The following is a 26,544-nucleotide window of genomic DNA, read 5'->3' as shown; positions in this document are numbered from 1 at the left end:
CTGACATTCTTACAGCAGCTTCATTTTGCTCATCCTTTACTGCTCTCTGAGAGCGTCTAGACTGAAACTTTCCTTCCTGTCCTCACACCCCACCTGGGTTTAAATGGCTTTACAGGTCCTGCAAGCTTCCCCTATTACCCATTACTTTGTAACCAGGCCAGAATGGAACGAAGCACCTTGTCTGATGGTTTCATGAGCTGCCTTCACTGTAGCACTCTGCTGAGTTTCTGATCCCTTGATGGAGTAATAGGTTCTCCCAGGGCCTTTGAGGTGAAGCAGTTCAGGAAACCGGAAGAAAGAGCTTTGGCCAGGGGTGTTTATAAAAGATCCAGGTCTAAAGTAGATTAAGAGCGGTTTAAACACGCCAGGGAAGGTTGTCCTCTCTGAATCCAGAAAGCCACCGCTGCAGCCTGGGGGAGGTTGGGCGGGTGGGGGGTCACGCCTGGCCTACCACGTGCTCAAACACCCTCATTTGCTGCACTCACAGGCAGCAGCCTTACCTTTGACTCCTTTATGTAAGGGATGTAAGGGAGTTTTCTCTAGTTAAAAGGAAAACACACACACACACACACACACACACACACACACACACACACACACACACACACACACCCACACCCACACCCACCCCACCTCTCTCCCCCCCCCCAATGTCTCATGCACACTCGCACTCTTTTTCTTGTACCATTCCTGCTAAGTAGATAATCGCTTAGGACACCATAGTGTGTCTCTACCTGCACTGAAGATGCCACCCCTGCCACAGGCAAAGTTGTTCCCTTCACATGTCAACACAACTCATTTTAGCCTAGTTAAATCTGGCAGACTTTTAGCCTAAGAGAAGTGGCTTGCTGCTATTCCTGTCAGTGAGGCTCCATGTCACGCTGCTTGCTTAATGACATTCGCTTTTCTTAGAGTTCATCTTCCTTTCACACCCTTAACAGCAGCCTTTTACCCCGCGCTTCCCTACTTGGAAAAGCAGTATCGTGTGCTATTGCTCCAACTTCACCACCCAAAAAAAAAAAAAAAAAAAAAAGCAGCTCCAGATGGAGGTGGCAGGAGCCAGTGCTCCCACTGGCTTCCAGTGCCGGAGAGCGGTATTGCAGGGGGTGTGGGGCAGGATCTACCCTGATGCTGGGTGCAGCTGGAGGCAGCCCTATGACGACTCTGAATTACACCTCCCAAACCAACTTCCAGATAGCCTGACCTGGCCCCTCATGTGTTAGCTCCCAATTTGCATTTCCCGAGGGGGGAGACAAGCTCAGGCCAGGCCTGCTGCATGGCGGCTGCCCTCGGTCTTTCCGAGAACTGGAACACTGGGCTTCTTCGCTCTGTCCTGACACTGCAAGTGGGTTAGAAGCCACCAGACCAAAGAGTACGCGATCTGATACAAAGAGTCTCTAGGTGTTTGTGTTTTGTATTGTGACAATGCAGACGGAAAGGAAAGTCCTGTGCAGTCTCTTCAAAATACTTTTTCCAGGGCTGGTTCAGAGGGAGAGGAGAAAGGTTTTTGTTGTTGTTGCAGGGTTTTTTTTGTTTGTTTTGTTTTCTGGTGTTCAGGCTGCGCTGAGGCGGTGTTGTACCAGCATGGGTGCAGTATGCAAGTAGATATATCACTGAGTAGGTATGTGGCCATATATACATAAAGACCAGCTATTAATTAGACTCTCTCTCCCTCTTACTTCTTACATCCGCTTCTGCCTCACCTTCCTCCACCCCACAGCCCACCTACCCTCCCATGCCAATTTACATGCAAACCAGGCCAGTTACATCCATTTGCATCATCTTGATTCCTCTGTCTTGGCTAAAAGCTGTCCCGCTCCACCATCTGGTCAGCAGTGCAGCTGGCTCGTGGCAACACCTCCCTATCCCCCTCGGGACACCCGCCTCCCTCCCCACTCTGCTCTTCTGCAGCCACATGGTTCGCCTCCTCGCTGGCTATTGCTACAGCATCATCAGTGCTGTGGGCCGGCTGGTGGTTGCCACTGCTGTGCTCCTCAGCTTCCTGTACGTCAGATTCGGCTTCCTCGGTGTCACTCCCGCCACCTGCTGAGGGGGACTTCTCCGGGGGAGGTGCCTTCTTCTTACCCCTGTTAAGGCAGCAGTAAGAGGCCATGGCCAGAAAGAGAGCCGAGAGCACCACCTCAGAGCCTGCCAGGTAGAAGATCACCTCGTAGTTCTTGAGAGCATCGACCAAGCGGCCTGATGGAAGGGCAAGAAACAAGCCAGTTAGCCTGAGCACTCCTGCACGGACACCCCAGCACACCTCCAGCACTTGTGTCTGGCTGAGGAACCATTTCTCAAGGGAAGAGCAGGAAGCCTGAATATGTAAAATAATCCTAGGCAAGGATCTGGAAAACTGAAAGGTATTCTGTGCCACCAGGAAAGTACTGTAAAAGAGCGTGAGTTTGGTGTTTTGCCTTTGTTCTGGCAGGGTTAAATCTTTGTGACACACTGATGTCATGTCATTGTGATATGGCAGGCCATATTCTCACTGACCTGGGACCAGCCTCCAAGGACTTGGCTTTTCCAGTCTTAGAAAAGAAAGAAAAGGTGAAAAGGCATTGCTATTTCTTAATCTATCATGGGGAGAAAACATTCAGAGGAGGAGAAGCAGCAGCCCTTTGGCACAGAAATCATCAGGTATGGACTGGGGCCTGAATGCACTGAGGTTGGCAAAGGCATGCAGGTTCCCCAGAGCCTGAACGACCACCCTGGTGCAGCCGGCACAGCACCCACTGAGCTGGGACAGGGCCGTGATGATCAGATGCTTCTGCCCAGGCCCGTGCTCTCCTGACTTTGCATGTGACCTCTGGTGCCTTCTGTGCGATGGTGTGAGGCGCAAGCACAGCCTCGGGGCACGCTGAGCTGCCTCCCGGGGTGGTCATGAGAGACACGCAGCGAATTCCTCAGCGGGTGAATGCGTCCCTGTTCACCCAAGCTGTGCAGAGCCAAAAGCGTGTGTGTGTGTGTGTGTGTGCGTGCGTGCGTGCGTGTGTGTGGCTTATCCTACACCAAACTTCCTCAGCCCCCTCAACCCTGCAGAGAGAGAGCAGCAAAGGAGGATTACACCAAACAAAGCGACATTGTTCAACCCCTTCCTCCAGACAAGCGCTGCTCCCCCCAAGTCCAAGCTGCTGGGTTTGCCAGCAAGCCCAAGCTCCCTGTGCTAGCAGGGTCCTGCAGTAGCTGGCTGCCCTGGAGCGACGGTGGGAGTCACGAATTGGCCCTCCTGGCCTCCGCTCTGGCCAGCTTAGGTGACATTGCACCGTCTGTGTCCTGTTTTTCGCTTACACACCACCAAGGCACAGCTGAACTGAGGCAGGAGAGCTAAGGGATATTGTCCTCAAATTGCCCAGGGTGATGCGCTCAGTGCCATGTACAGCATTGGGGCTATGAAGATATGGGTGCTATCCACCTCTGCTCTGTGTGTCCTGGCTTCACTGCCTCAGTCTTCAATCCCCCTTCCTCCTCTCTTGTGAAGTGCCCTGGCCCAGAAAAATTTATCTCCAAACACTGAGTCATCTTTTATGTCCTGTCCCGTACAAAACACCAGCTGGCCTTATGTGAAAAATAGTGCATGCCAAGCACAGGCCTGCATGTAAAAACTCATCCACGTCTTTCAGTTCTTATTTCCCTTTCCTTTCTCTTTCAGTAACTCCCAGGTCCTGTTCTTGGAAGGAGCTGGCCCACTGCCACACAGGACACAATATTTGATAAACACCTTTTCTGCTTCCTAGTATCTTTTTGCTTTCTCATCAGTCATCTGACGAAGAGCTGTGGACTCCAGGTCATGGGAGCAAGGCAGCATTAAATCCACTTCCCCCTGCCACAGCCTCTCTGCAGTTACCTCCAAGTCACCAATTTCTGGAGCCCCCCCACCCCCCACTACCTCTGGCCTGTGACTTTTACCTACCCTGCAGATGACAAGATGGGACGGGAATTACTGCTATCATCATCATCAAGAGAGTCTTCTCCTTGTTACAGCTTTTAACCTGAGAGCTGGGTGGAGTTGCTAGGGGTAATATATGCTGGGTTTGGGGGGGGGGAGGGCTCATTCACACAGAGGTTTTCACTGATGGGCTTTAACCCACGTGTCGCAGCGGAAGGAAGGGAGTGCAGGAAGCAATGGATCAATCCCTGCCTGGGGATTTGCTCATAGTCTGTCACCGACCCTTCCTAGCAAATCATGCATTCAGGGAACTGTGCTTCTTCATTTGGAAGAGGTCCTCTGGCGTGATTTGACTTCAACAGACCTGATCAGACAGTTAACAGGAACCTACATCAGCCTCTTGGGTGAAGGCTTTCTCTCCACTGAACAACCTATTAACAGGCTGCTTGTGGGGCATGGACCTTAACAGGGACTCTGGCCTAGCCCAGGTTGGCTAAGAAGCCATGAGTTTCCATGAGGAAAAAAAAAAAAAAAAAAGGGACAGCAAATGCCTGAGGTGGCTCTACAGACTATTTTGGCAAGCTTGATCACCACAAACATGCCTGTGCCTTGGGGCTGGAGTCAACACAAATTACATTCATTATTCACAGCATCAGTCAAAAGGCCATAGACACCAAGGAGAACTTGAAATTTCCCGGTCTTGTCCCTCAAAGGTTTGCCTGCAGCATATGCCTGACCCTGCCTATAACACAGTTTGATACAACATTCACAAGCAAAGTCAGAGACCTGGATCCCAGCACAAAATAGAAGTGCCTTCCAAGTTAGGACTAAGGGACACTGGAAGTTATGCCACTCTGGATAGCTCTGTATGCCTGTCATTGCTCAGGTCTCTGAGTGAAGCTGAGAGAAAAATATCACTCCTCATCTTCTGCCCCTGCTCAGAATCAAGTGTTGTGGTGCATGGAGTGAGACTGTGACTTTTCACTTCCGATTTCATTTTCCAGAGGAAATTTGAAATTGAGAAACAGGCTCTTTATTCAAGCACTGTGCCTATGCCTAATACCTACAATACAATGGAACGGCAGCCAAATTAATCACCTGTGTTTTGCAGCAAGAGACCTACCTGCGGAGGGCGGACCAATGAGCACTGCAACAGCTTCAATAAGTAGGACCAACCCAATGGCGCTGGAGAACTTCTGGGAGCCAACAATGGCCATGAGCACTTCGAACTGCAGTGCCCCCACCATGCCATAAGAGATGCCGAAAAAGACACAGAAGATGACGAGCCCTGTGTAATTGCTAGCCCTGGCACTGCAGATGTCTGTCAAGCCATTGAAAAGCATAGCAAAGCTGAACAAGTAGGCCACATGAGGGCGGACCCACTTCAATCCTGCCACCATGCCACAGGCCGGACGGGCAAAGATGTCTATGAAACCAATGATGGAAAGCAAGAATGCAGCCTCTGTATCTGGTACTCCCGTGTCCTTGGCATAGTTGACCAGCAATATGGGAGGCACAAAGAGACCCAAGACCAGGATGAACTTCGAGATGGTGTAAATAACAAACCCCCGGTTGGAAAAGATGCTAAAATCTAGCAGCTTCTTTCCTTTCTTGGACTTCTTCTTGGCTTTCTTGGCTTTCTTGGTTCCATCGGTGGTGCTGATGCCCTCCTCTGACTTCCCTCCCATAGGCAGCATCTCCTTGGCTTCGTATTTGTCCTGGACCTTCTCCATCTTCCGCTTCAGGCCCATCTCCAGGGGTCTCATGACTGCCCCACAGGTGCAGCAGTTAAGCAGCAGGCCTCCCATGATGAGGAACCCTCCTCGCCAACCAAATTTCTCCAGCAGCACTTGCCCCAGTGGAGAGAGGCAGGAGAGAAAGACAGGGCTTCCAGCAGCAGCCAGTCCATTGGCAAGAGGCCGACGTTTGTCAAAGTAGGTGCCCAGCATGATCAGGGAGGGCTGGAAGTTCAACGCCATACCCAGACCTATATGGGAAGGAGAGCCGGGAGAGAGACAGGAAGTGCAAGGACAGGAGACATGTGCATTGCAACAAGCTGAAACCTCCCCTGAAACTGTTCTAGCCCAGAAGTCCCATTGTGGGATTCATGTGTTCCTCACAAGCCTCTTCTCCTTCACCTTGTTGGGTTGCCCCCAGAGAAGATGGGCTAACAGCCTACCTGAACTGTATTTGAATCTAATAGCTGTGGCCATGTTTAGGCAGGACCTGTGCCTTACCTTTGCCTCCCTTCCCTGCCACTATATACTGATGCCCCCTCAGTTGCCAGAATGGCACTGGGCCTCATCTGTGTTTCTTCTGGCTCTCTCCCCTCACCTGCCAGGCCCTGCCTGTTTAAATCCAGTGGATGCATTTCCTGTAGGTGCAACATTCAGGACCAGATGCCTCCTCTGTGTGAGTGGAAACGGGTAAGGGGAGAGTGGATGCTAGACAAGGCAGTGCTAAGGGAGGATAGGATAGGCCCTTAGCCTTTCCCCAGGTAAATCTGTTCCCCCACCTCCCTGGCGCTCTCACCTGTCAGCACACCAGCTGTCAAATAAAGCTCAATGATATTGGTCGTAAAAGATGCCAGGATCATCCCAGAGGAAGCCAGCAGCCCACCGATGAGCATCACAGGACGGCAGCCAAACTGGTTCACCATGATGCTGCATACTGGTCCTGGGGGGAAGCAGAGGAGCCAGAGTAGGAGACCAGAAGGGGACAGGACATCTGGAAAAGGGCAGCCCACCCAAGTGGGGCACACAGGGAAGATGAGACACTAATGAGAGAGATCACTGCTTGGCTGATTAGATACACAGCCCTTGGGCCTGGCCAAGTGAGAGAGGCCTTGGCATGGAGACCACTGCTCTACCCAGCCTTCAGTCCCCGTCCCCTGATAACAAGAATGGGCTTGGCGTGAGAGAGGCAGTGCTTCAGCAAAGGGCGAAAGCCCTGTGTTAGCTGGTTGAGAGGTGGGGTGTGACTCCTGAGGTCTCCTGAAGCAGGGGAGATGATGGTCACATGAAACGCAGCACGCTTCTAGAGGAGGAGTGGTGGGACCATTGTCTTCTGCATGTTGGTTCATGATTGGGGCCAGCAAGTATGAAAAGAGACCACAGGACATGGTCTGGGCCTGTAGCGGAGCAGGGGAAGGCACCTTCTGGGGAGAGGGAAACCTATCTAAGCATCACCTGTCCCATAGAGCATTGCCAGCATGATGGAGGAGATCCAGGCTGTGTCACTGTAGCCCACATGGAAATCTTTCATGAGCTCCTTGAAGTAGACACTGACTGCTTTCGGGAAGGCGTAGGAGAAGCCAGTGATCACAAAGCAGCCAAGAAGCACAATCCAGCCCCAGCCACCATCCGGAGGCTTCACGGGAGCTGGGAGCTGCCCTTCCTCTGAGTCAGCTCTCCCCATCGTCTAGTCTGAGAGGGGAAAGACAAGCTGGGAAGAGGAAGGGCAACACAGAGAGGGATCTCCAGGCCCTGCAAGAAGAGAAGAGCACAGAGCACAAATGTTTACTGCAAGGAGGTTTCTCTCCGTTCCCTATTGCCTCCTGGCTCCAAGTGCCTCATCAGGGACCTACATCATCTCTTTGCGCCTTCATCCTGCCAGGCAAGACAGGGCTGCATTAGGGTGCTGGGTCAAGCCATGGGCGGGCAGAGGTGGGAAACCCCCACCGAGCACAGGGCAGCCCACAGCTCCATAACCCCTGGCCAGACATAGCCAAGCAGGGTCACAGTCTCAGCTGACAGCAGTCAGCTGTGTCTGATGTGGTGAAGCATCAGGGGTGGGAGAGAGGCTGCAGCAACACCCTTGTGTGATATCCAGCCACACCTGCAGGCCTGTGCAAGGTCAGAGCCGGGCGTGTGAACCTCCCTTGGTTCCCAAGATCAGTCTTCGAGCCTCTCCCCACCTCACCTGCTCCATCTGGGAGCTTGCCAGGAGCTGCCTGGCTGCAAAGCCTCCCGCAGCAGGGCAGAGGAGATGCATTAGCCCATCGGCTTTCCTCTGGGAGGCCTCTGCACACAACCCTCTCCCTTGCCTTCCCCTCCCTGCTGCAAGGGAGCGCATTTGGGAAATGGGTGAAGGGGGAGAGCACGCAAACCAGTGGTGGTGGTTACTTGCATGCCAGAGAGATTAGGGCTCCGTACCTACACAGAGGGGCCGGAAGAAAGCCTAAGGGGGGGAGAAGGAGGGAATTAGAGGGGATGTCTTGTGAGTTGCTCTCAGGACTCTTAAGCTGCCCAAGAATTTTGCTCCAACTGGCTGGTGTGGGTTTGTTTTTTTCATTTCTCTGCTAGGTATCAGGTCACTGCCATACCCCTTCCGGCACTGAGCACTACCACTGGCCTCAGTTTCTTGGTCAGCCAGGCTTATTTTCATGCATGTATGCAAAAGTGTCACTGCCTTGGATTATAGATGCTCCCAAGTAGCATCTGAGAGGTGTTAGAAAGCAGGGGGCTCTTTGCATGTCTAAGCTGGGAGTTTGCCACACTGCTTTGCCTGGTTCAGTTTGTCCTAGCACTCTCCTGCTGGCTGTACACCCTTAGCATGGGTTTCCTCCCAGCTCCCTTGGCTGAAGGACTACGAGATGGCAGCAATGTCCCCATCACTTAGTGCAGGAGTCATGAAAAATGCCAGCAGTCGCATGCTGACTGGAGACTGCCAAGCAGGCAAGGACACTCCTATGGATGGGGCACACAGAGCTAACTTCATGTCTTTGGGTCTGGGTCTGGGTATCTCGTGCAGGTCCCTCTTCTCTGTGCCCTACAAGCAATGGGAACATCTTCTCCAAGTCTCGTGGCCCTGCTGCTACTTTAGCATTAAACAAGTGCAAAACCTCAGGCAAAGGCACAGGTGGGAAAAGTTGGGTCAGCCCCATAAAGGGCTACTGCATGCAAAGAGGGGTCCTACCCTGTGACACCTCAGAAGCTTGATGGAAGGGAGAGCAACTGGTGTTTCCGAGGCTGTGGGAGGGTCAGCATGCAGAACCAAGACTGGAAATAAGGCCAGGAAATGCTCTGAGAGGGTCTAAAAACATTGGGGTTTTGGGGTTGCAGGAGGAGGGACTTGCAAGACAAGACAAGATAACAAGGCCAGTTCTGGACTGCACAGCGAGGGACGTGGCCATCTGCACCCACAGTGCATTGGCATGAGAAGGCAGGAAGTGTTTTTGGGCCAGTTGGTTTTAATCGGGCTCCTGAGCCAAGATCAACTTGTAGAGGGAAGGGTAGGATGGGAGTCACCAGCCACCCTCAGTGGTCTCCCTCCTTCCTCTCCCTGGAGGACCCTAGCTCCTGAAAACGCAGGAGGAGTTGTTCATCCTAGCACCCAGGTGCCTGCCACTTTCACACATCACCGCAGCGGAGCTCCCTAAGCCTCTAGGAACCTGACAACCACAAAAAAGGAGAGCAGGATCTGGCTCTGAGAGCGGGTTAAGGCCGTTCTTCTGGACGACCCTATCCTCTTGGGCTGAACCACAGGAGCCAAGGCACAGCAGGAGCTGCTCTGCATTTCAGCCCATGCAGTCAGATCTTGCTGACAGAGCTAAGAGGAGCAAAACCAGAAGCACTAACAAATAGCCTAACTAACAGAGCATTCACACAGCATTTTCCCTCCTCCCAGCCATATATGTACACACACAGTACTCTGGCAAACACACACTCACACAGGCACGCGCGTGTTTTCTCATGGGAGAGACCCAAGGCAAATTCAGTGACACATTCAGGACCATGCAGTGAATCAGTGGCAGAGCTGGGGTTGCGCAGCAGGCTTCCAACTTGATTGTTGTCTTGAAGTTGTCTTTATCCATCCATATTCCCCTACCAGCCACAAGCACAAATCAGACAGGTTGTTTTCAGTCTCTCCCTCCCAACCCAAGTCTCAGGGACTGACAAGTGGCAGAGACATCAGCTGAGAATAGGCTGCTGGAAAGATATTTGCAAGCCAAAGAATCGTTGCAAGGACAAAAGGATTCATTATACATGCTCCAAACACCCGCACTTTCCCCTCCGTACTAGTGTCATCCTGGTCACCAGCACCAGTACAGCCTGACTGAACAGTCTCACTCAGCATCTGCCATTGCCTGCCTGCTGCTCCTCTCCCAGCTCCCCTTGACCGACAAGCTAGTTACATCTGTGACCTGCTGCAAAAGTGCAAAGATTTCTACATTAGTGCTAGTCCTCAGTCACTGCACCATCTGATGCACACTGCTACCTCAAATAAAAGCATGTCTGCCACCAAACATACCCAGATCTTTTTATCTAAGCCCCTCTCCCAGCTCTTCTTGTTCTAAGCCCCTCTCCCAGCTCTTCTTGTTCTATTCCTGTACCACAAATCGAATTGTATCAGTCAAGCCATTCTGTTTCATCCCACTTTTCCCATAAACATCCCAGGGTCCTAGCAAGAAAATATTTCTGTGACGTGCCCTTCAGAGATTTCTGTAGCATCACCCATCAATGGTGAATCAACACCACCTGATTTTGAGGAGCGCATTAGACGAACATCCATCAGAACTGGTTGAGTCTAGGGCTGGATGGGTACCTGCAGGATCCACTTGCATAGTGCTCCATAACTGTACAGCACCACATGACAGGGCATCTGCCTGACTGCAGCTAGATGTTGCCTGAAATAGATGAGCTGCACCAGACTAGCTCACCTGTGGTGATCGCGCTAAGGCAAATACCCTACAGCACTGTCAGTGATTTATCCGAGCTCTGAGCAAGGCAGTTTGGAGCCGCCTCGCTCAGTAACATCAGTGCATATGCTGGCTTGTCTGCTCACAGCTGCACACGGTGATCGCACCAGTGTACCCTGCACCTGCCTTTGCATACTCTACGGCTTGCTGTTATTTCCTCCTCAGCTAAGAAGTTTTATTCATAGGTAAAAACACGGCATCTAAGTTCATGCATCCCTAAAGAGGATGTGCACCGACACAGAAGAAGTCACCAAATCAGACCAGGAGGCCAAAGACCCCAACAAATTCAGCCACGGCTGCCAGCCCCCCGATGCGCACAGAGCATGCTCCCACCGCAGAGGAGCTGATACTTGATGATGCCCAGCAAAGTCAAGCTCTGCCCAGCAAGCTGCACTAGTACCAGCATCCAGGAGGGTCCATGTGAGCACTAGGATGGCTCCGGGCACCCCAGCCCGGTAGGGATGGGGACAAGGGTGTTCATTAAATGCTAGGGTCGGGATGCACACCACCAACCTCCCAGCCCAGAAGCAATAACCTGAGAAAGTATTCGTTGCAGAATTAAATCAACACGGGCCTGGAGTGAGCTGTCCTGTTGACAAGCCGTGATGCCAGCAGCGCTCTGGTGCAAGCCTGCCTCCGTACCACTGACCTGCGCGATGAAGCGACGACTGCCTGGCACAGGCCAAGCGCCCGAGGGCCAAGCGGACCCGTCAGCAGCTCTCCCTTCACCCTCCCGGCACACTGGTCCAGGCGGCGCTTCCCAGCTCTGGATGAGTGCACCTGGTTAGACGGCACCGCTGGCTCTTTGCTCCATGGTGGACACACTGTCCGCCAGGCACAGGCTGATGCCTGCAGGAATCCGTCGCCCTTCAAAAGGTTTCTTGTGGCCCCGCTCCTTCCCTGCAGGGCACTCGGAGAGCTAATCCCCCTTGCAACCTGCTAGGCTCAGACTCCGATGCTGTCCCCTGCTGGGGGACACCCCACTCTGGGGAACCCCCCGCCTGCCGCAGCTGCAGCCCAGCCGGCAGGTAGCGCCCCACGGCTTTCCCAGGGCCGATGCGGGTCAGCAGCCGCTTTACGCTTTCAAAGTCGGCAAAGCCTGGCAGGTGCTGAGCGGGCAGACAGCGCTTCTCTACTTTTAAGAGGCTTTTCCAGCCAATGGGAAGGAGGTGGCTGCCTGCCTCAGCCCGAATCCCCCGGTAATCCCACTGCCCAGCTCCGAGAGGCAGCCCGGAGCCTGCCTATGGGCTCCTCACTGTTTGCCTGAGCAGAGCGATCCGGCGGATTCGCCAGGGGGGCAGAGGAGGGAAGGGGTTTGGGGGGGGGGGGAATGTCAGCGATGGACGGCGCAGCTGGCAGCGAGGGGCTCAGGGAAGGAGGCGACGGGGCGGGAGTAGCAGCAGACGAGGGCACGACGAGGGGGAGCTGCAGCAGAGGACGCGCGGCGGCACGCAGCAAAGAGCTGCACCTGCAGCAGGGAATCGCTGCCTTAATATCACAGCCCTGAGCACGAAACGGACTCCCGTGTTAATCAGAGGAAAAAAAGGAGGAAGGCGGCTTCTTTTTTTTTTTTTTTTTTTTTAAAAACAGTCTCCCCACGCTCTCCTTTTTTAAGGCACACCCGAAATTCCCAAGCCCTTTCCCCCAGAAGGCCAGAGAAGAGCTGGCCCGGTTTTACGGCAGGCAGCTCGGTCAAGGCTGCGGGACGCGTGCCGAGATGCAAGGCAGGAGCACCTGAGGAAGCGCCATCACGGGTGGCTTGTAGGGCCGGCAAAGGGGTTAGACCCAGCTGCCCTGCTTTGGGGGCAGGCAGCACGGTCGCTCCCTCGCTGCCTTCAGGACCGTCAGTCAGGTCACGGCCATCCTTCCCCCGACAGAGCCCTTTGGGCATCCAGCCTGCCCCACGGCCAGGGTTCAACACGCTCACTAAACCCTCCACATTTAAAAATAAAAATAATAATAATCCTTGGCAGCTGCCACGGGACAGCCCCCGGTCCGGGTTTGGCAGGTGCCAGGGACGAGCTGGGCAGGCGCCGCGCACATGCAGAAAGCCCTTTCGCTTCAGGAAGCGGACGGGTCAGGACTCCTCCCAGCTGTGCCCACAGGTAGGATTTAACCACGCGCCCGTCCCAGAAGTGAAAGGCCCCCCTGCTTTAATCGCCTAAGCCTCTTAGCGCCGGCAGCCCCCACGTTGCCCCGTCCGCCGCGCATTCCTGGCGGCGGGGAAGGGGCGCACGCGGTGCAGGGAGGGGAGCACGCGGGGGCTTTGGAGAGCAGGCAGCCGGGCTTTAGTTTCTATTAATAAGGCTAATCGGCCAAGGCAGGCCCCGCAGCTCTCGCACGCTCCTCGGCCTCCCACACCTCCTCTCCCAGGAGGGCTCCCACCGCCACGACGTGGGGCCGCACCAGAGGGGACCCCATGGGTACTCTATGGCGGGGAGGGGAAACCGTCTTCCTCCCTGCCGGTTACCTCCCCACGGCACCAGGGGCCGGCTTGGGGCCCCCCTTGAGGCACGCAGCCCCGTGGAGAGAGGAGGAGAAGATGGCCGCCAGGCCTTGCCCTCCTGCCTCAGGCCTACCCTCCGCCCAGGCATGGCGCGTCCCCCCCATGTGGGCCAAGAAATGAGCTTCTGCTGCCCTCCAGTGGCAGGACAGCCAGGGTGGTGGCCAGCTGTGGGACACGTAGCCCCCCAGTGCCTACCCTGTCCACGCCGCAGCCCCTACGGAAGACAAAACCCTCCGGCCGCCATGGCAGGGGCTGGTGCAGGCTCACAGTCCCCACATTAGGGAGCAGAGGGACGAAGGGCCTGGGCTCGCTGAAATAAAAGCATGGTCCTTCAGGTGGTCGCCTGCCCTCAGGGCTGGGCTGCATGATAGCCGCATGCATCTCGGCTGAAGTTCAGCCGAGGGGCTGAACCAAAGGGGCTACAGTCACACCCTGGGGTTGCCCTGACAGTAGCCACGAGCCCGGGCTTCCTCCTCCCTGCTACGGTGGCCAAGGTCAGGGCTGCAGGCGCTGGGACACTTACAGAAGCAGGATCCTTCATTTTATTTCAAGAAGGCCTTCTTTACAGCCATCAGACGAAGGCCAGGAAGCTGGGCTCTCTGTCACTGCCCACCCCCTCGCTCCCGGTCTGCCCAGCCAGAGATAGGGTCAAGCAAGAGGCAAGAAGGGGATAGATGCCTTCATAAACAGACTCAGCCACCAAATGTGCCAAGAGCAAAGAGATGGGCGTTGCAAATCCATTCAGCTGGACTCAAGCTCTGGCTCCTTTCTAGCAGTCACCCCACCTCAGGGTTTATTTTCTAATAGCAAAAGGACTATCCTACGAGTACCCTTCTCTGGCCACAGCAGGGCTAGCAAACTTTTATCTCTGTCTTTCTGCTAGTGCTGCCCCATGCAACAGGTGATCTTACTCATCTATCCCTCCAGCTCCCAGACCTCCAGCATCCCCTCTCCCAGGCCACCAGCATCAGTAACACCAGATTTCTTCCACTCAGGTAGAATAATATCACACAGGGGAGGGCAAGCCAGAGAGAGCAGCAAGGGCCTATTGCCAGACAGTCAGGCGTGACGGATCCCCGTGGCCAAGAGTGAAGGGAGGCAAAGAGAGAGGTTACTCCGTGAGTGGTAGCACTAAGCTGCTGCCCAGCTGGGTTCACAGAAGGTCACTTCTACACCTTCCCCTTCCCTGCTCAAGTTCTCTGCTGTCTGCAGCCTCGCTTCATCGGATGATGGGTGCCGAGCGGTCATTGGTGACTGTGGGGCGCAGCTTGACTGTGGCAAATGGGTTGGTGCCTCTGAAAGGGGAAAGGAAATAGGCAACCATCAGAAAATCTGGAAAGACCATGCGGGGGTCCTGCTAACCAAGCAAAGGCTATTTAGTCCTGCCAGCCTGCCACCTCCATGCCAAGGAGGTGAGGTAAAGCTAGTTACTGAGTGTGTTTCTTCATCATTAACACGCCCTGATGCAAGTTCCAGGGTTGTTCCTTGGGCTCTCCTCAGGGCTCCTTGCCCTTCCTCTGGGGTGGCCATATCATGAAGAAGGGACAACAGCATAAGGCTGTCCCTTGCCAGTAGCATTCTCTACACTTCTGGCCCCTGATCCTCCAAGCGAGGAGTCAGGGAGCAGAAAGAGGCAACAGTACCATTTTAGAAACATATGGAGACACCAACCCGGCTGCAGGGGGGAAAGGAAAGCAGAAGTTTATGACAAGTCTCATATCCACAGACCTGACACATCAAGGCTAAAAGCCTCAGGTCCTCCTCAGCTCTTTCCAAGCAAGCAGAGCTGCATAAGTCAATTTGGTCTATGCTCAGGCTGTGAGCTGCTATTCTGGCTCTTCCAGAATGGACGGGAAGGATCATGCAGGTCTGTCCATCTCAGGATTTTCCTACCTCTTAGTACTAGAGGTGGGAGAATGCCTTATCAGCCAGCAGTGGCTAGAACTACCCACTTTTCCCTCTGTCCTGGAGGACGAGAGCTGGCTTTCCTCCAAAGACTTCCCTGCTCCTCCTACATTTGTTAACCCAACAGATTAAATAGTAATAGTACTAATGCCACCCTATCTGCTGATCCCAGAGCTCAACTCCATGCCTGACTTACCGTGGGAAGAGTTCAGGGGGCTGGTCCCACACTCCTGATTTCTGCAGTGAAAAGAAAGGCAACAGTGAGCAATCTGGGGCGGGGAAGAGAATGGAGAGACAAAAATTGGGGAGGAGACACAGCAAACATGGAGGAAGATTTCACAAAACACCTAAGTGACTTAGGAGCCCAAGTCCTGTTAGCAGGGCTCTGACTCCTTATTCACTCACATTTTGCATAAGCCCACAATTCGCAGCCGTAGATAACAAATACCTTGAGTTCTGTGGTGGGGGATGGTCCCTACACCACAGCTTCCCATAGGACACCCCCCCTCTGTCTTGGGGAAGAAGGATGATGCTCCAGATCACCAAAGTGTCATGTCTGAAGAGCACAGCAAACAAAGGCAGTCTGATCTACATTTCACCCTGCCAGCATAGCCAGAGATGCCCCCCTCACACTGCACGCACACTCTGATAACGAGTTTATCTTCAGTGCCCTCACAGGCTTCCTGCATCCACAGAGATGTAAGAACTGTAGTGGTACACTGCGCAAACACCCTACTCTACACCACACGTTGCTCAAACGTGGCCCATCCTGATGGAGAAAGACAGAGCTGAGCCCTGTGGCCCTTATCCTTGGCCAGTATGCAGTGAGGGATCACTGACAATTGTGGTGGCCTGTTAAAGCATACCAGTTTCTGTAGCTGGCAGCACACAAGGCTGCCACTCCATTTGTGGCTACCTTTGTTCCATCTGGGAAGTCAAACACAGACCTATTTGCTCCTGGCTCAACTGCAGGATGTTTTGGGCAGAAGTACAGAGCAAGGCTCAGACTTTCCAAACCTCTAAATTGCTCTGCCACTGTATTTTGCAGGCGCCACACACCTCATTGCTCAACCCCAGGTCTATCCTTACACCCTAGTCCTGGGGCCAGACAGCAATCAGTGACCCAGAGGGCCTCCATGTTGTACAGCCCAAGGCCTCCTGAAGCCACAGTGCAAGACATCAAGGGAAATAAGAGAATAATTAAATGTTGCATTTCTTACTCCTTTGACACATTCAGTTGCTTCCAACCTCGCACTGACTTGGAAACAAGGACCAGGGATGGAGGGTTCCCAGCCTTCTACGAGACTGAGCAAGTAACAACCTGTGGGCAGCACCATCTTTGCTTTCCCTCACGTCCTCAGCTTTAACCAGTAAATTCTCTATGGCTGGGAGCAGTGATAGATGGAGGGTTTCCTACCCAATATGTCATCAGTAAGTCATGGATGGGAGACTCCCTGTTCCAAGGCTCTCCAGTATGGCTGTACTCTTAGTCTTTGCCCCTAGCTCTTTCTCTATCCCACCTGTGACCTCAAAACAGCTTTGATAATAATTCCTCCTCTCTTAGAGGTTCACCTACTGGCATAGCTCAGAGTCAGTCCTTCCCATCCTTGGTTGCCCTCACCCAACCTAACCCTTGTTTAAACCTGGAAGAGGTGCCCTTCAAGGCCTCTCTCCATTCTCTGAGGGGAGAAGGATGGCATCTCTGTTAGCTGGTCACCCTCCCCCAGTCCAGCCTGATCACTCCATGGTCCTACTATTAGCAGAAAGTGCTGCTGCCTCGGAGCCACCAGAAATCAGGCTGGGAGGTCATGGAGAAAAGGAGTGAACTGAAGGGCCCCTGGTGAGCAAAAAGAGAGAGAAATAAGAGGGGCACAGCCACAAAAGCAGTCCTCAGGGGAGGATAGCTGGGCACTGAGGATCTGCCAACATAACGCTGATTGTCAGGAGCCACCAGAACAAGGCATGGGCACAGATTGGGTGAGAGAGGCCAGCGAGAGCAGCGCTAACAGAACCCCTTGCCTCAAGAAGGGAGGAGGGTACACAGCAACATTTAGAAGACATTCTTCTTTCTCAATAGGCCTGTACAGAAGAAGAAGAGGTGTACATTGGAGGATGAAAGCCAGCACTGATGGAAAGATGCGTCTGCCTCCATACACACTGGTCACCCTTCCCACACTCACCTTCGAGTCTGAACCAACTGGGGTTGCCACCCTGCTCTGGTGACTGCTGCTACCCACTGAGGTGGGAGGTGGGCTCGGCAAATGGGCCTGGGCAGTGGCAGGCCAGTAATTTCCAGAGGAAGGAGTGCTGGGATGGTCTAGGATGTCATCCATACTGTGACTGCTTCGGAGTGGGAAGGACCTGTACAAGAAGAGAAGACAGCAGGGTGAGAGTTAAAGCAGAGCAAGAAATGAGGGTCAGCACAGGTGCTAACCACAGCTTGTCTCCATGGGACCTCTGAAGAAAATACACACGGCTTAGACTGACCCAGCTGCAAAAACCTTTGAGAGGATAATGCCCACATTGGTGAAGTCATTTAGGGTGAGCCTGTGAGATCTCTAGGCCATGGCCTGCAAGGCCATCAGCAAACGCTCCAGCATGGAGCTTGGAGCTCTCCACCAGGCACACCCTACAGAGGCACCCCACTGATATGACAGACTGACAAGGAGGCATTTCAGTTCCTGCCTGGACAATTGCTCTCCTATTACCTGGTGGCTGGCTCCTCTGAGTCCCTCACATCTTCCAGAGGCTTGACATAAGCTTCGGGGAACCAGCCACATCTAGGCCATAGAAACAGAGAAGATAATGAGCTCCAGGCAACCACAGTTTGTGGTTCTTCAGATCCAGCTGCACAGCAGAACTGATCTATATCCATCCCACACATCAACTGAGCTGCTGCTGCAGCTACAACATGTGATAGCGTTTCAGCGCAGATTTCACCCCTAGATAGGGCACAGGGAAATTGCAAAACAGTCCTTGAGAAGCCATCAAGACCTTTGTCCTGTGTCTCATCTAGCAGGTGGCATTTCCTTCAACACTTGGAACCCCAATAACTAAATACAGAGATATTTGCTTACCAAGGCAGATAAGGAAAATGCCCTGCTGACTGACACCCTGGCCTTCCTCTAGCCTCCTTTGAGGTGTTTCCACCCGTGCTTGGAGCAGGTCTTGCTTATCTCAAGGGTTGGGCAAGATCACTGTTTCTGCAAGCAACATTAGCAGAGTCTAGGGAGAAACATTCTGACTGTAAGCAATTACAAGGGATCCAAGCCCAGAACACAAGGAAGATTGGGAAAATCCCCTTCTGCAGAGGGCAAAGCAGCTTCACCCCAGAAACACAAGCTGTTCTTGCTCATCTTGCGTCCAAGTGTGAACTTCACTGCAGAGCATGACGCACAGATCCCATGTGAAATAGCAGGATTGGCAAAGAGGTGCAGGCCAGCAGTGCAACTGTGGAGTAATTCAGTAAGTGCTAGGTGCACCAGTTTCCATACACTGTGCTGGAGGGTGCAGCAGCAGCTGCCATGTGAACTGAGAAACAGCAGGCCTCTCAGGTAACTCCAATAGGACACAGCCTTGAGCTGGGTCCCATGGCAGGAGTCACTCAGTCATGCAAGACTTGAAGGGGGTCATTGGGTCCCTGGCTCTTCTACCTAGCCTTCATAGGGGCTGCTCAGGCAGCACATCCTGCACTCACCCTGCCCCACCACCTCTCCTCAGCTCAGAGAGCCCCCATGCTAGGTACAACCACCTCAAGCTAGTCATGGCACAGCAGAGATGCTGAGTGTGACGCACCAACACAGGCCTTGCTGGGAGGGGAGAAAGGAGACCATTTCATGTTTCAGTCTCCAGGCTCTGGACCTGACAAGTCTGAATCAGCCTGCTGCACCAACATACAGCACAGAAGTCACCTACGTGGATGAGCCCTCCAGCTTGCCATACAGCCAGCCATTCTGCGCTTCTGGGATCAGCACCATGATGACATCCCCAAGGTCAAACTGTAGCAGGGTCCGGTTGGTTCCCGTTGCATGAGGCACGATAGCCCGTACTCTCACCATGGTGCTTCTCCTACCTTCACTGCTGCTGCCTTCACCAAAGGAACCAGAACGGGAAGTACGGCCAGTAGGCAGGAAACCTGCAGGGAAGCATCAGAAGGGTCTGGCTGAAGTCCAGCATCCTCCTGCAAGACTCACGCTGCCTGGAAGGGACCAGCACTTCCCTAATCTAGTAATTAATCTACAGGGTATTCTATAGGTCTTCTCTTGGGGGAGAGAGCAGCGCACAGCATAGGACAGGGTTAAACATTCATCTTGCAGAAGAAAATCAACTAATGCTGAAACCACTTGCTTTGCATTATGTCCTCTTTAGCCAAACATCCAGGGCACAGGCACTGCCTGCTACAGTGACTGGCTGATGGCCTGCTTCCTGGCCCTGCTAGAGCAGCTAGGTCATGTTTTTCCTCTCCTCCTCTCCCTTTCCCCCCCCCCCTCCCCCCCCCCCCCGGCTTTTAACACTTCAAACTGAAATTTACCTGCTTCTTATTCATGATAAGACATGAGGTAACTGGATGGGTTTTGTAGGGCAGAATAACATTTAATCTAGCAGCACTGGGGTGATGCACACTGCCAAAAGGAAACTCCACTGAGAACCAACCATCCTCATCCAGGGAGCCTTGAAGACTGCACATCTGTGGGTTCTCCACCTCTCACACACCCCGCCAGGGAACCCAGCCTTATCCTGGATGGACTCTGCTCTGAAAGGTTAAGCTCAGCACCCCCTACTTTGGTCAGCCTCTCAGTAGTCTGATGGAGAGTTGTGATATCTCCCAAACCCAACCCAGGCTGTTCCCAGAGAGGCCCAAGCACTGTTTCCCCCCAGTGCTGCTCCTGCTGAACATGGCTCATACCAGCCGACGGTGTCCTTTGCAGGGGCTGCCTGGGGGGCTCTGGTTGAGGAGACAGTCTCATTTCTGGAGGCTCCTGAGAGAAGACACTGGACCTACTCCCAGCCGTGGGAGAAACAAAATCCTCAAGGGGTCTCTGGGGCTGTTGGAAGGAGAGAAGGTCAAATGCAAACTCCACAGAGGATGTGTCATGTGGGAGATGCTCTGAGATACCTAGTCCTTCTCAGAAAACAAAACCCAGCACATTCCACCATTGCAGCCCATATATACACTTCCCTTACTCTTATCCAGGAAAGGCCACAAGCACCAAGTACCCACTGTCCCAAGGACTGGGCCTGGCTTCTGCCCTGCAGGTAGGAAGGGGGAGCTCCAGCCTCACCACCCACTGTCCCAAGGACTGGGCCTGGCTTCTGCCCTGCAGGTAGGAAGGGGGAGCTCCAGCCTCACCACCCCTAAGGTGGGGGCTGTCTGCATGCTCCTCACCATCTCGAGGTGGGTGGGTGTGAGTCGGCCAGATGAATAGCCCTGGCCATGGGAGGCAGTGAGGAGGCCCTGAGCGTGGCTGCTCGAGGGGTTGCGGCTGGCCTCCAGCTGCTCTTTCCACCGCGGCGCCTTGCTCTGGATCATGCCCCGGGCCTAGGGAGAGAAAGGGAAAAAAAAGGCAGTGATTGAAATGGGAGTTTTCTGCCCAGTCCATGCTCAGACACTGCCTTCACTCACAGGGCTGCCCAGCCCTGGGGCCCTCCTGCCTGCATGCCCCCTCTGGCCCCTCACACGCCAGGGCCATACCCTGCTGTAGAACTGGAGGAGGGTGTTGGAGAGCAGCTGGTGCTTTTCAGCCAGGAAGCGGTATCGGCGTTTCTCCTCCAACTCAGCGGCTCTCTGGCTCTCAGAGATGAACGCCTGCATCTCTGAGCGCAATCGCATCACGTTCTCCTGGGCCATGGGGGAAAGAGAGAGGGAGGGGTCAGCATAAATCCAGCAGAGTGAGCTCACCTAGGCACGTGTGAGGGGAAGGACTGAAAAGAGTGATCACATCTACCACCTTCCCAGTCTACTTGCAGTGCTGGAGAAGCACAGAGGGGCCAGTGCAGAGTCTCAGGGCCCAGGCCCTTGCACATTTAAGTTTGCTGAATGAGGTAAAGGCTTGGCAGATTCTGCACAAATGAGTTCCACAGGTCAGCAGCATGCTGCAGAAAAGGCGTGACCTCCTTTCCAGATAAACCCTCTGAATTTTGAACTTCAGGACACAATCCGTTGGCTTCCAAAGGAAGGACGAGGCTGCTTAGAAATCAGCCCTAACTCCAGAGGAATTATCAGATTGATTTTCCACTCCCCTTCCTGCAGTCACCTTCACCTGCTCACCTTCATCTCCCGTGCGTTTTTATCACGGGCCCTCTCCATTCTCCACAGCTCTGCCATGCACTTATCCAGGTTGGTGGCTCTGCGCCGGTAGTCCAGCTCATACTGCTTTTGGCTCTCCTGCCAGGGAGAAACCAGGCACAGTGAGGAACCAGAGCCCCAGGCACGCTGTGATACAGCATGGGCCCACTCTGATGGGTGATGGAGCATTTGGTGCCCCTCCAAAAGCAGACATGACCTGCACCTCTTGAAAGTGTCCAGCCCCCTTCCTTTCTTTTCCTTCCTTTTTATTTTGAAGGGCCTTACAGTGCCGATGAACCTCAAGACGAAGGAGCAAGAACTGGCTCCCAGCTCCTGCCACACTGGGAGCAAGTCCCCAGGCCTCTCTCTCTGTCCCTGATACTACATGCCAGCATCGCCAGCCTGGCCAGCCTGGCCACAGTGGCACAGGCCAACATACAGGACCCAAATGCATGGGCAAGTCCCGCTGGACAAGTCCCACTGCACGAAGAACAGTCGTCTGCCCTCTTTAGCCCTCCATCCTCAGCTAGACAAGTGGTGTTTGGCCCATGAGAGGAGATGGGGAGAAGCCCCCTTAACTCCTGCCCTAAAAAGTTGGGGAAACACCTCAGGCGCTCAAGTGAGAGCCGTTGCGCTGAGGGGAGAGGGAATTGAGCAGGGTTGGGGAGGGGAGGGCAGGGGAGGAGAGTTCACCACTCACACTAATGAACTGCACATCCATTTTGGTGTTCTTCTCCATGTGCTGCAGCAAGTCCACATGGAAGGTCTGAGCCTGGAAGAGGCAAAGGAGCCGTCATGCTTATCCCTTTGCGTATGGAGTCTTGCATGCACTGCAGTGTGGGATGGCTCCGCAAATCCAACAGAGCCAGTGACTCTCTCGGCTCCCATGTAGAGGCCATACATGTGCATCTCCTGCCATTATGGCTCCAGTGGAGCAGCCCTGCAGCCTGAGGTTGCACGGCCTGCCAAGCAATGCCATTTCAGGTACCCACCAGACCACTAATCCCCAAGTTTCAACGCAAGGAGCAAACAGCAGCTGTCAGGAAAGGTTAGCATGCCCTCCTCTCCTGTCCCACCAGTGCCACCAAAGGAAAGAGCAGACAGCCATGCTTCATCCTCAGAGCCAGGCATTGCTCTGTCTGCTGCGCATCCACCACCTCTTGCCCGTGGAGAGTGGTGACAGTCCCTAGACAGTCCCAAAATTGAACAGCCAGGCTCTGGGCATGCCACCTCCATAGCACATCTCTGTCATGCACATCAGGGATGGTGAGGAGGCAGGCACCTGCCAGCAGACACATGAGAGGGCAGGAGACAGGGCAAGCTGGGCAAACATTGGCAACCTGTGGGACAGAACATCCTTTTCTTCCGCACCTGCATCAGCCCCCAGGAAAGACACTCACCACAACTTCCAAATCAGAGTTCAGGAGTCTCTGCGTGTTGGACATTTGCATCAGAATTTCACCTTCAGGGAAAGAGAGGAAAGGATGAAAAAATACCACAGCCACTTCCTTGTGCTCCCACAGAAGAAGAGCAAAATGGCCGTTACGGAGCCCTATCAGCAGCATGAGATTCAGCAGATTGATATACGGGTGTGAAAGTCCAATAGATAGCGCAGTGCACTGCTCTCTGCACCCTAAGAGAGGCTTGTAGTCATCCTTCCTGGGGCTCGGCTCTGGCACTGGTCTCCAGGCTTGGGGTTACTGCCAACACGGGAATACCACAGCCCAAGGAGCTCCCAGACCAGTGCTGTGCTGCAGGACAAGGTGCCAACAGGCAAACCATGATCTGCCGTGGGCTCTGGACACCTTGGGCATGCTGCGCTGTGTTTCTCCTCTGCCACAGCCTCCATGGACCCACTTTCTGCCCCCACTGGTACCTCAGATGCAATGCACAGTTCTCGCCACACTACAGAGAGTGGGTGCAGCACCACACCTGCCTGTGCTTCCCCTCATTGCTGATGCTGGGCTTGGCCCCGATTCACCAGTGCTAGTATTTGAAACTGTGAAAGGAAGAGACTGATGACAGGAAAGAGAGGAACAACATGGAGTGTGTAGATGATGTAGGAGATTACAGAGGGAACACATCTTGCTGGAAGCTTTTTACTAAAATGCTTAGCAGTAAACAGTTCCCCAAACATTTTTTTAGCAGCCATCATTAGGCTTCAGAATGAGATGGCACCACTGAATGTAAGTGCCTCAAATGTGAGTTGCCAATTCAGCTGGCTACAGGCTCAGGAAGACAGTACTCTATCAGCTATTGCCAGTCCATGCTCTCAAGATTTTCCCTCACAGGTGCAAGGAGGAGGAAAATGGTTCCTCTGAGATGAAAACTTCAGCTCTCAGGGCAGGCTGCTTTGGCAAAGACTGGTTTCTGCAGCAGGTCCGTCACTGAGGTCCTTTCCCAGGAGCTGGGCCCAGTCATTGATCTTATGGGGGGAGTGCTGGGCTTCAGGGGGCTTTTCAAAGCCACACAATAAACCTGACTCTCACTGCGCGGACAGGGCCTGGCACTGCGGGCCACCATTTAGAGGAGCTGCCTTCCTCCCCCACCACACACCTAGAAAGGGAGAAGCTAAGGGGCAATGCCAAAGAATTTAACTGTGGCCCATTACACTGCAGAGGATGGCGGGAAAGCCTTACCCAGCACGTGCGAGGTGGAGCTCTGCAGCGCTTGCTCCCCGATCTTCTCAATTGCCTTAAAATAGACTTCAGCTGCTTCAGATAACACTGCAAGGAGAGGAGCAGGGAGGTAAGGATATGGCCTGCCTCCCAGCATCACCAGCCCCAACAAGCAGTGCACAGGGGCCACCCCATCTCTCCCCCTCTGCACCAAACAACAGTTAATAGGTCCTGGAGCAGGAGAAAAGTGCATCAGAGCAGTTCAGGATATGCTGCAAGGGGAGACTGCTGGCCTTGCCCCAGGTGACAGTGGTCCCTCCTGATACATAGGACATGCCCAGAAGAGACACAGCAGCATGGTCTGGGGCCTGGGCCACGCAGGACGACACTCACCGTGGAAGGCACGCAGGTAATTGTTCCCCAGGTATACCAGGTTTTCCAGCGCAGGATTGAACTGGTCCAGGATATTCTGGCCAAGCAGAAGCAAGTTAATACCAGTCTTCCCCATGTTCCAGAGACCTCAGCAGGCTGATGCCCTCCTGCTGTCGTTCCGCTGGGTCCAGCAGGAACCCAGGGAGCTTCCCCAGCCACGACGATGGATGGCCACATGCAAATTCAACCACTGTGCTGGAAATAGCTGAGACCTTTGGCTGCCCCAAGTCCTCTCCAGCCAGCCAGAAGCAAAGCAATGCCAGAGGGCAAGGTAACCTGCTGGAGAGCCAAATCATCTCCTCAAGATGCCTTTCTTCCAAGGCCCACTCCATCTCCCCACACTCACTGCAGATGGGGGTTAACTGCAAGGGAACCTGGGAGAGCAACTGTCCCCCCCGGACCTGCATGGACACTTGTTATCCAGAGATGAAAGTGCCTTCTTCCTGGCCAGGGTTTGCTGAACCACCGGATTCATGAGCTTGATAACACAAGTAATGCACTGTTTTAAATCAGCCTCTCAGCTTTTATCTGCCGTTATTTATCAAAGGTGTTTATTGCCTACAGCAGAGCAGCTATTTGCTGCACGAAACAGAGATTAGAGGCTGAAATAAGGAATTCCCCCTTCTCCCAGCCCTCACCACCTTGCTGGAGCACAAATGTGCACAGGGGAGCATCAGTGAGATCCAACCGCTCCTTCCAGCACAGGAGAAAACAGCCAACTTCATTGCCTGTGCTAAGCAGGAGTTAAGGCACATTACCCTTTCAAAACATGCTCCATGTCCAAACCACTCAGGTTGCCCAGCTCCTTCCTGGATCTGCCCTAAGACCTACACCACACTCCCCTCCTGCCAGCCATCTGCTCTCAAATGCAACCCACAGCCCACAGGAGTTGCTCCAGTTCTGCCCAGGGAGGCAACCAGCCCTCAGTCATGCAGCCATAGGAGCCTTCTGCAGAAAACGGCTCTCCTCCTCCCAACTGCGTGTCTCCCCGTGGCAGCCAGGAGCAGCTTTTGGTGCCAGAACTCACCTTATAGATGGAGATGGTGGATCTGTAAGACAGCTCCATCTCCTGAGCCTTTTTCCTCTCCTGTACAGAGGTGGTGGTGGGGAGGGAGGGGGTAGAGTGAAGGAGAGCACGAGGTGTTATACCAGCACAGAGGACCCTGCTTCCACAGTGCCGGATGGATGGAAAGAGTCCGTCACTGGCAAGGCAGGACGGCAGGAAGACACATACGTGATATAAAGGGAACAGAGCACTGCTGGAGTTTAATAATTCACCAGCCAGGAGGTTGGAACTTGATCTCTGGCTGTAACTAGACTCTATGGAGAGAGGAATCCTGCAACAGCCAGCAAGGGCATGTGACCACTTCCTTTAATTATTGATTGCTGGTTCAGTACCCAGCTCCCCCTCATCCCGACACCTGTGGAGCCAGCCACCTGCCAGAATAACCTCCTTACAGCTTGCTGCCTCCAGCTCTCCACCGCTAGGGGACAGCTTGCTCAGCTTTGCTCTGCTAGTGGAGCATCTTCAGGTCCCTCACCCCACAGGTATCGCCAGTCAGAAGATGCCTGTCAGCCAGTAATCGCAGACAGTAATGGGGGACAGGGAAGGTAAAGCGCAAAATAGGTTTAACTCCTTCCCTGTGCACTATTTTCCCCGACCCCAGGTCTCAACCCTCCTCCCTCCCGCTCCTGGTGTCACTGAGGCTCGTCAGTCTGAGGCACAAGCCCGAGCCTGAAAAGTCCTGCTCTCCCTGCCTGCCAGGATGCCGAGCGCGGCATCACTCTGGGAAGCCCTTGCAGGATAGTGCAGGCCTACAAAGAGAAGGGGAGAGTGCGAGCCACAGGCAAAGAGCAGAAGGGAACATTTGTTCTCAACATCCTGAGGTGTGGGGTTTTGTACTCAATAATCCAGCCAAGACGCCTTCCTCAGGAAGGTGAGACCCTCCATCATCTGAGGAAAATAAAACCTTTGCTCCATGTTAATAACCACTTTAGTCCACAATCTCATTTGTGAAACTAATGATCAGAAGGCAGGTAATCAGTTTTTAAACCCTATTCATGGCTCGATCAGCACCCATACTCCTGTCAGCCACGTCTCTAGGTATCAGTGGGCACCAGGCCAATCAGTCTTGCAGAGGTTACCTCTTTCAGTAACATTTTGGGGATAACACAAAGGTAAAGCCCAGTCATTTGTATCCCGAGGGA

The 26,544-nt window shown here is 53.7% G+C and overlaps 2 protein-coding genes across 4 annotated transcripts; both read right to left on the bottom strand.

Annotated features, from left to right (window-relative positions):
• Positions 1–1,548: 1,548 nt before the first annotated feature.
• On the bottom strand, positions 1,549–9,698 carry SLC16A8 (solute carrier family 16 member 8). Its single transcript, XM_009665214.2, has 5 exons — positions 9,561–9,698; positions 7,078–7,374; positions 6,422–6,565; positions 5,013–5,876; positions 1,549–2,199 (listed from the first exon to the last, which is right to left on the bottom strand). Exons 2-5 carry the CDS (start codon positions 7,304–7,306, stop codon positions 1,802–1,804), a joined length of 1,635 nt encoding a protein of 544 aa, XP_009663509.2. The 5' UTR covers positions 7,307–7,374; positions 9,561–9,698; the 3' UTR covers positions 1,549–1,801.
• A 2,473-nt stretch (positions 9,699–12,171) lies between these two features.
• Positions 12,172–25,619, bottom strand: BAIAP2L2 (BAR/IMD domain containing adaptor protein 2 like 2). 3 transcript variants are annotated; one of them, XM_009665215.2, is made up of 14 exons: positions 25,364–25,619; positions 24,298–24,373; positions 23,926–24,012; positions 22,687–22,748; positions 21,987–22,058; positions 21,269–21,385; positions 20,693–20,839; positions 20,387–20,539; positions 19,907–20,045; positions 18,916–19,135; positions 17,709–17,780; positions 17,181–17,361; positions 15,197–15,237; positions 12,172–14,390 (listed from the first exon to the last, which is right to left on the bottom strand). In XM_009665215.2, exons 1-14 carry the CDS (start codon positions 25,400–25,402, stop codon positions 14,315–14,317), a joined length of 1,482 nt encoding a protein of 493 aa, XP_009663510.1. In that variant the 5' UTR covers positions 25,403–25,619; the 3' UTR covers positions 12,172–14,314. The 3 variants fall into 3 exon arrangements, with proteins under 3 accessions (XP_009663510.1, XP_068798384.1, XP_068798394.1); XM_068942283.1 differs by having other exon boundaries at positions 24,298–24,615; positions 25,364–25,594; XM_068942293.1 differs by having other exon boundaries at positions 24,298–24,612; positions 25,364–25,577.
• Between the last annotated feature and the right edge of the window lie 925 nt (positions 25,620–26,544).

This window comes from Struthio camelus, chromosome 1 (assembly GCF_040807025.1).
Source record: "Struthio camelus isolate bStrCam1 chromosome 1, bStrCam1.hap1, whole genome shotgun sequence".
Lineage (NCBI taxonomy): Eukaryota > Metazoa > Chordata > Aves > Struthioniformes > Struthionidae > Struthio > Struthio camelus.
This window is presented reverse-complemented; position numbering and strand designations above follow the sequence as displayed.

What these genes read in the sequence shown, in the direction of transcription:
- SLC16A8 (XM_009665214.2), bottom strand. Translation starts at nt 7,306, where the DNA reads ATGGGGAGAGCTGACTCAGAGGAAGGGCAGCTCCCAGCTCCCGTGAAG. An exon ending in GACAGCTGGTGTGCTGACAG is followed by an intron (nt 5,877 to 6,421) that starts GTGAGAGCGCCA and finishes CTTCCCATATAG; the next exon opens with GTCTGGGTATGGCGTTGAAC. An exon ending in CATTGGTCCGCCCTCCGCAG is followed by an intron (nt 2,200 to 5,012) that starts GTAGGTCTCTTG and finishes CCCTTCCATCAG; the next exon opens with GCCGCTTGGTCGATGCTCTC.
- BAIAP2L2 (XM_009665215.2), bottom strand. Translation starts at nt 25,402, where the DNA reads ATGGAGCTGTCTTACAGATCCACCATCTCCATCTATAAG. An exon ending in TTACCTGCGTGCCTTCCACG is followed by an intron (nt 24,013 to 24,297) that starts GTGAGTGTCGTC and finishes CTCTCCTTGCAG; the next exon opens with TGTTATCTGAAGCAGCTGAA. An exon ending in AAGCTGGAGGGCTCATCCAC is followed by an intron (nt 17,781 to 18,915) that starts GTAGGTGACTTC and finishes TCTATGGCCTAG; the next exon opens with ATGTGGCTGGTTCCCCGAAG.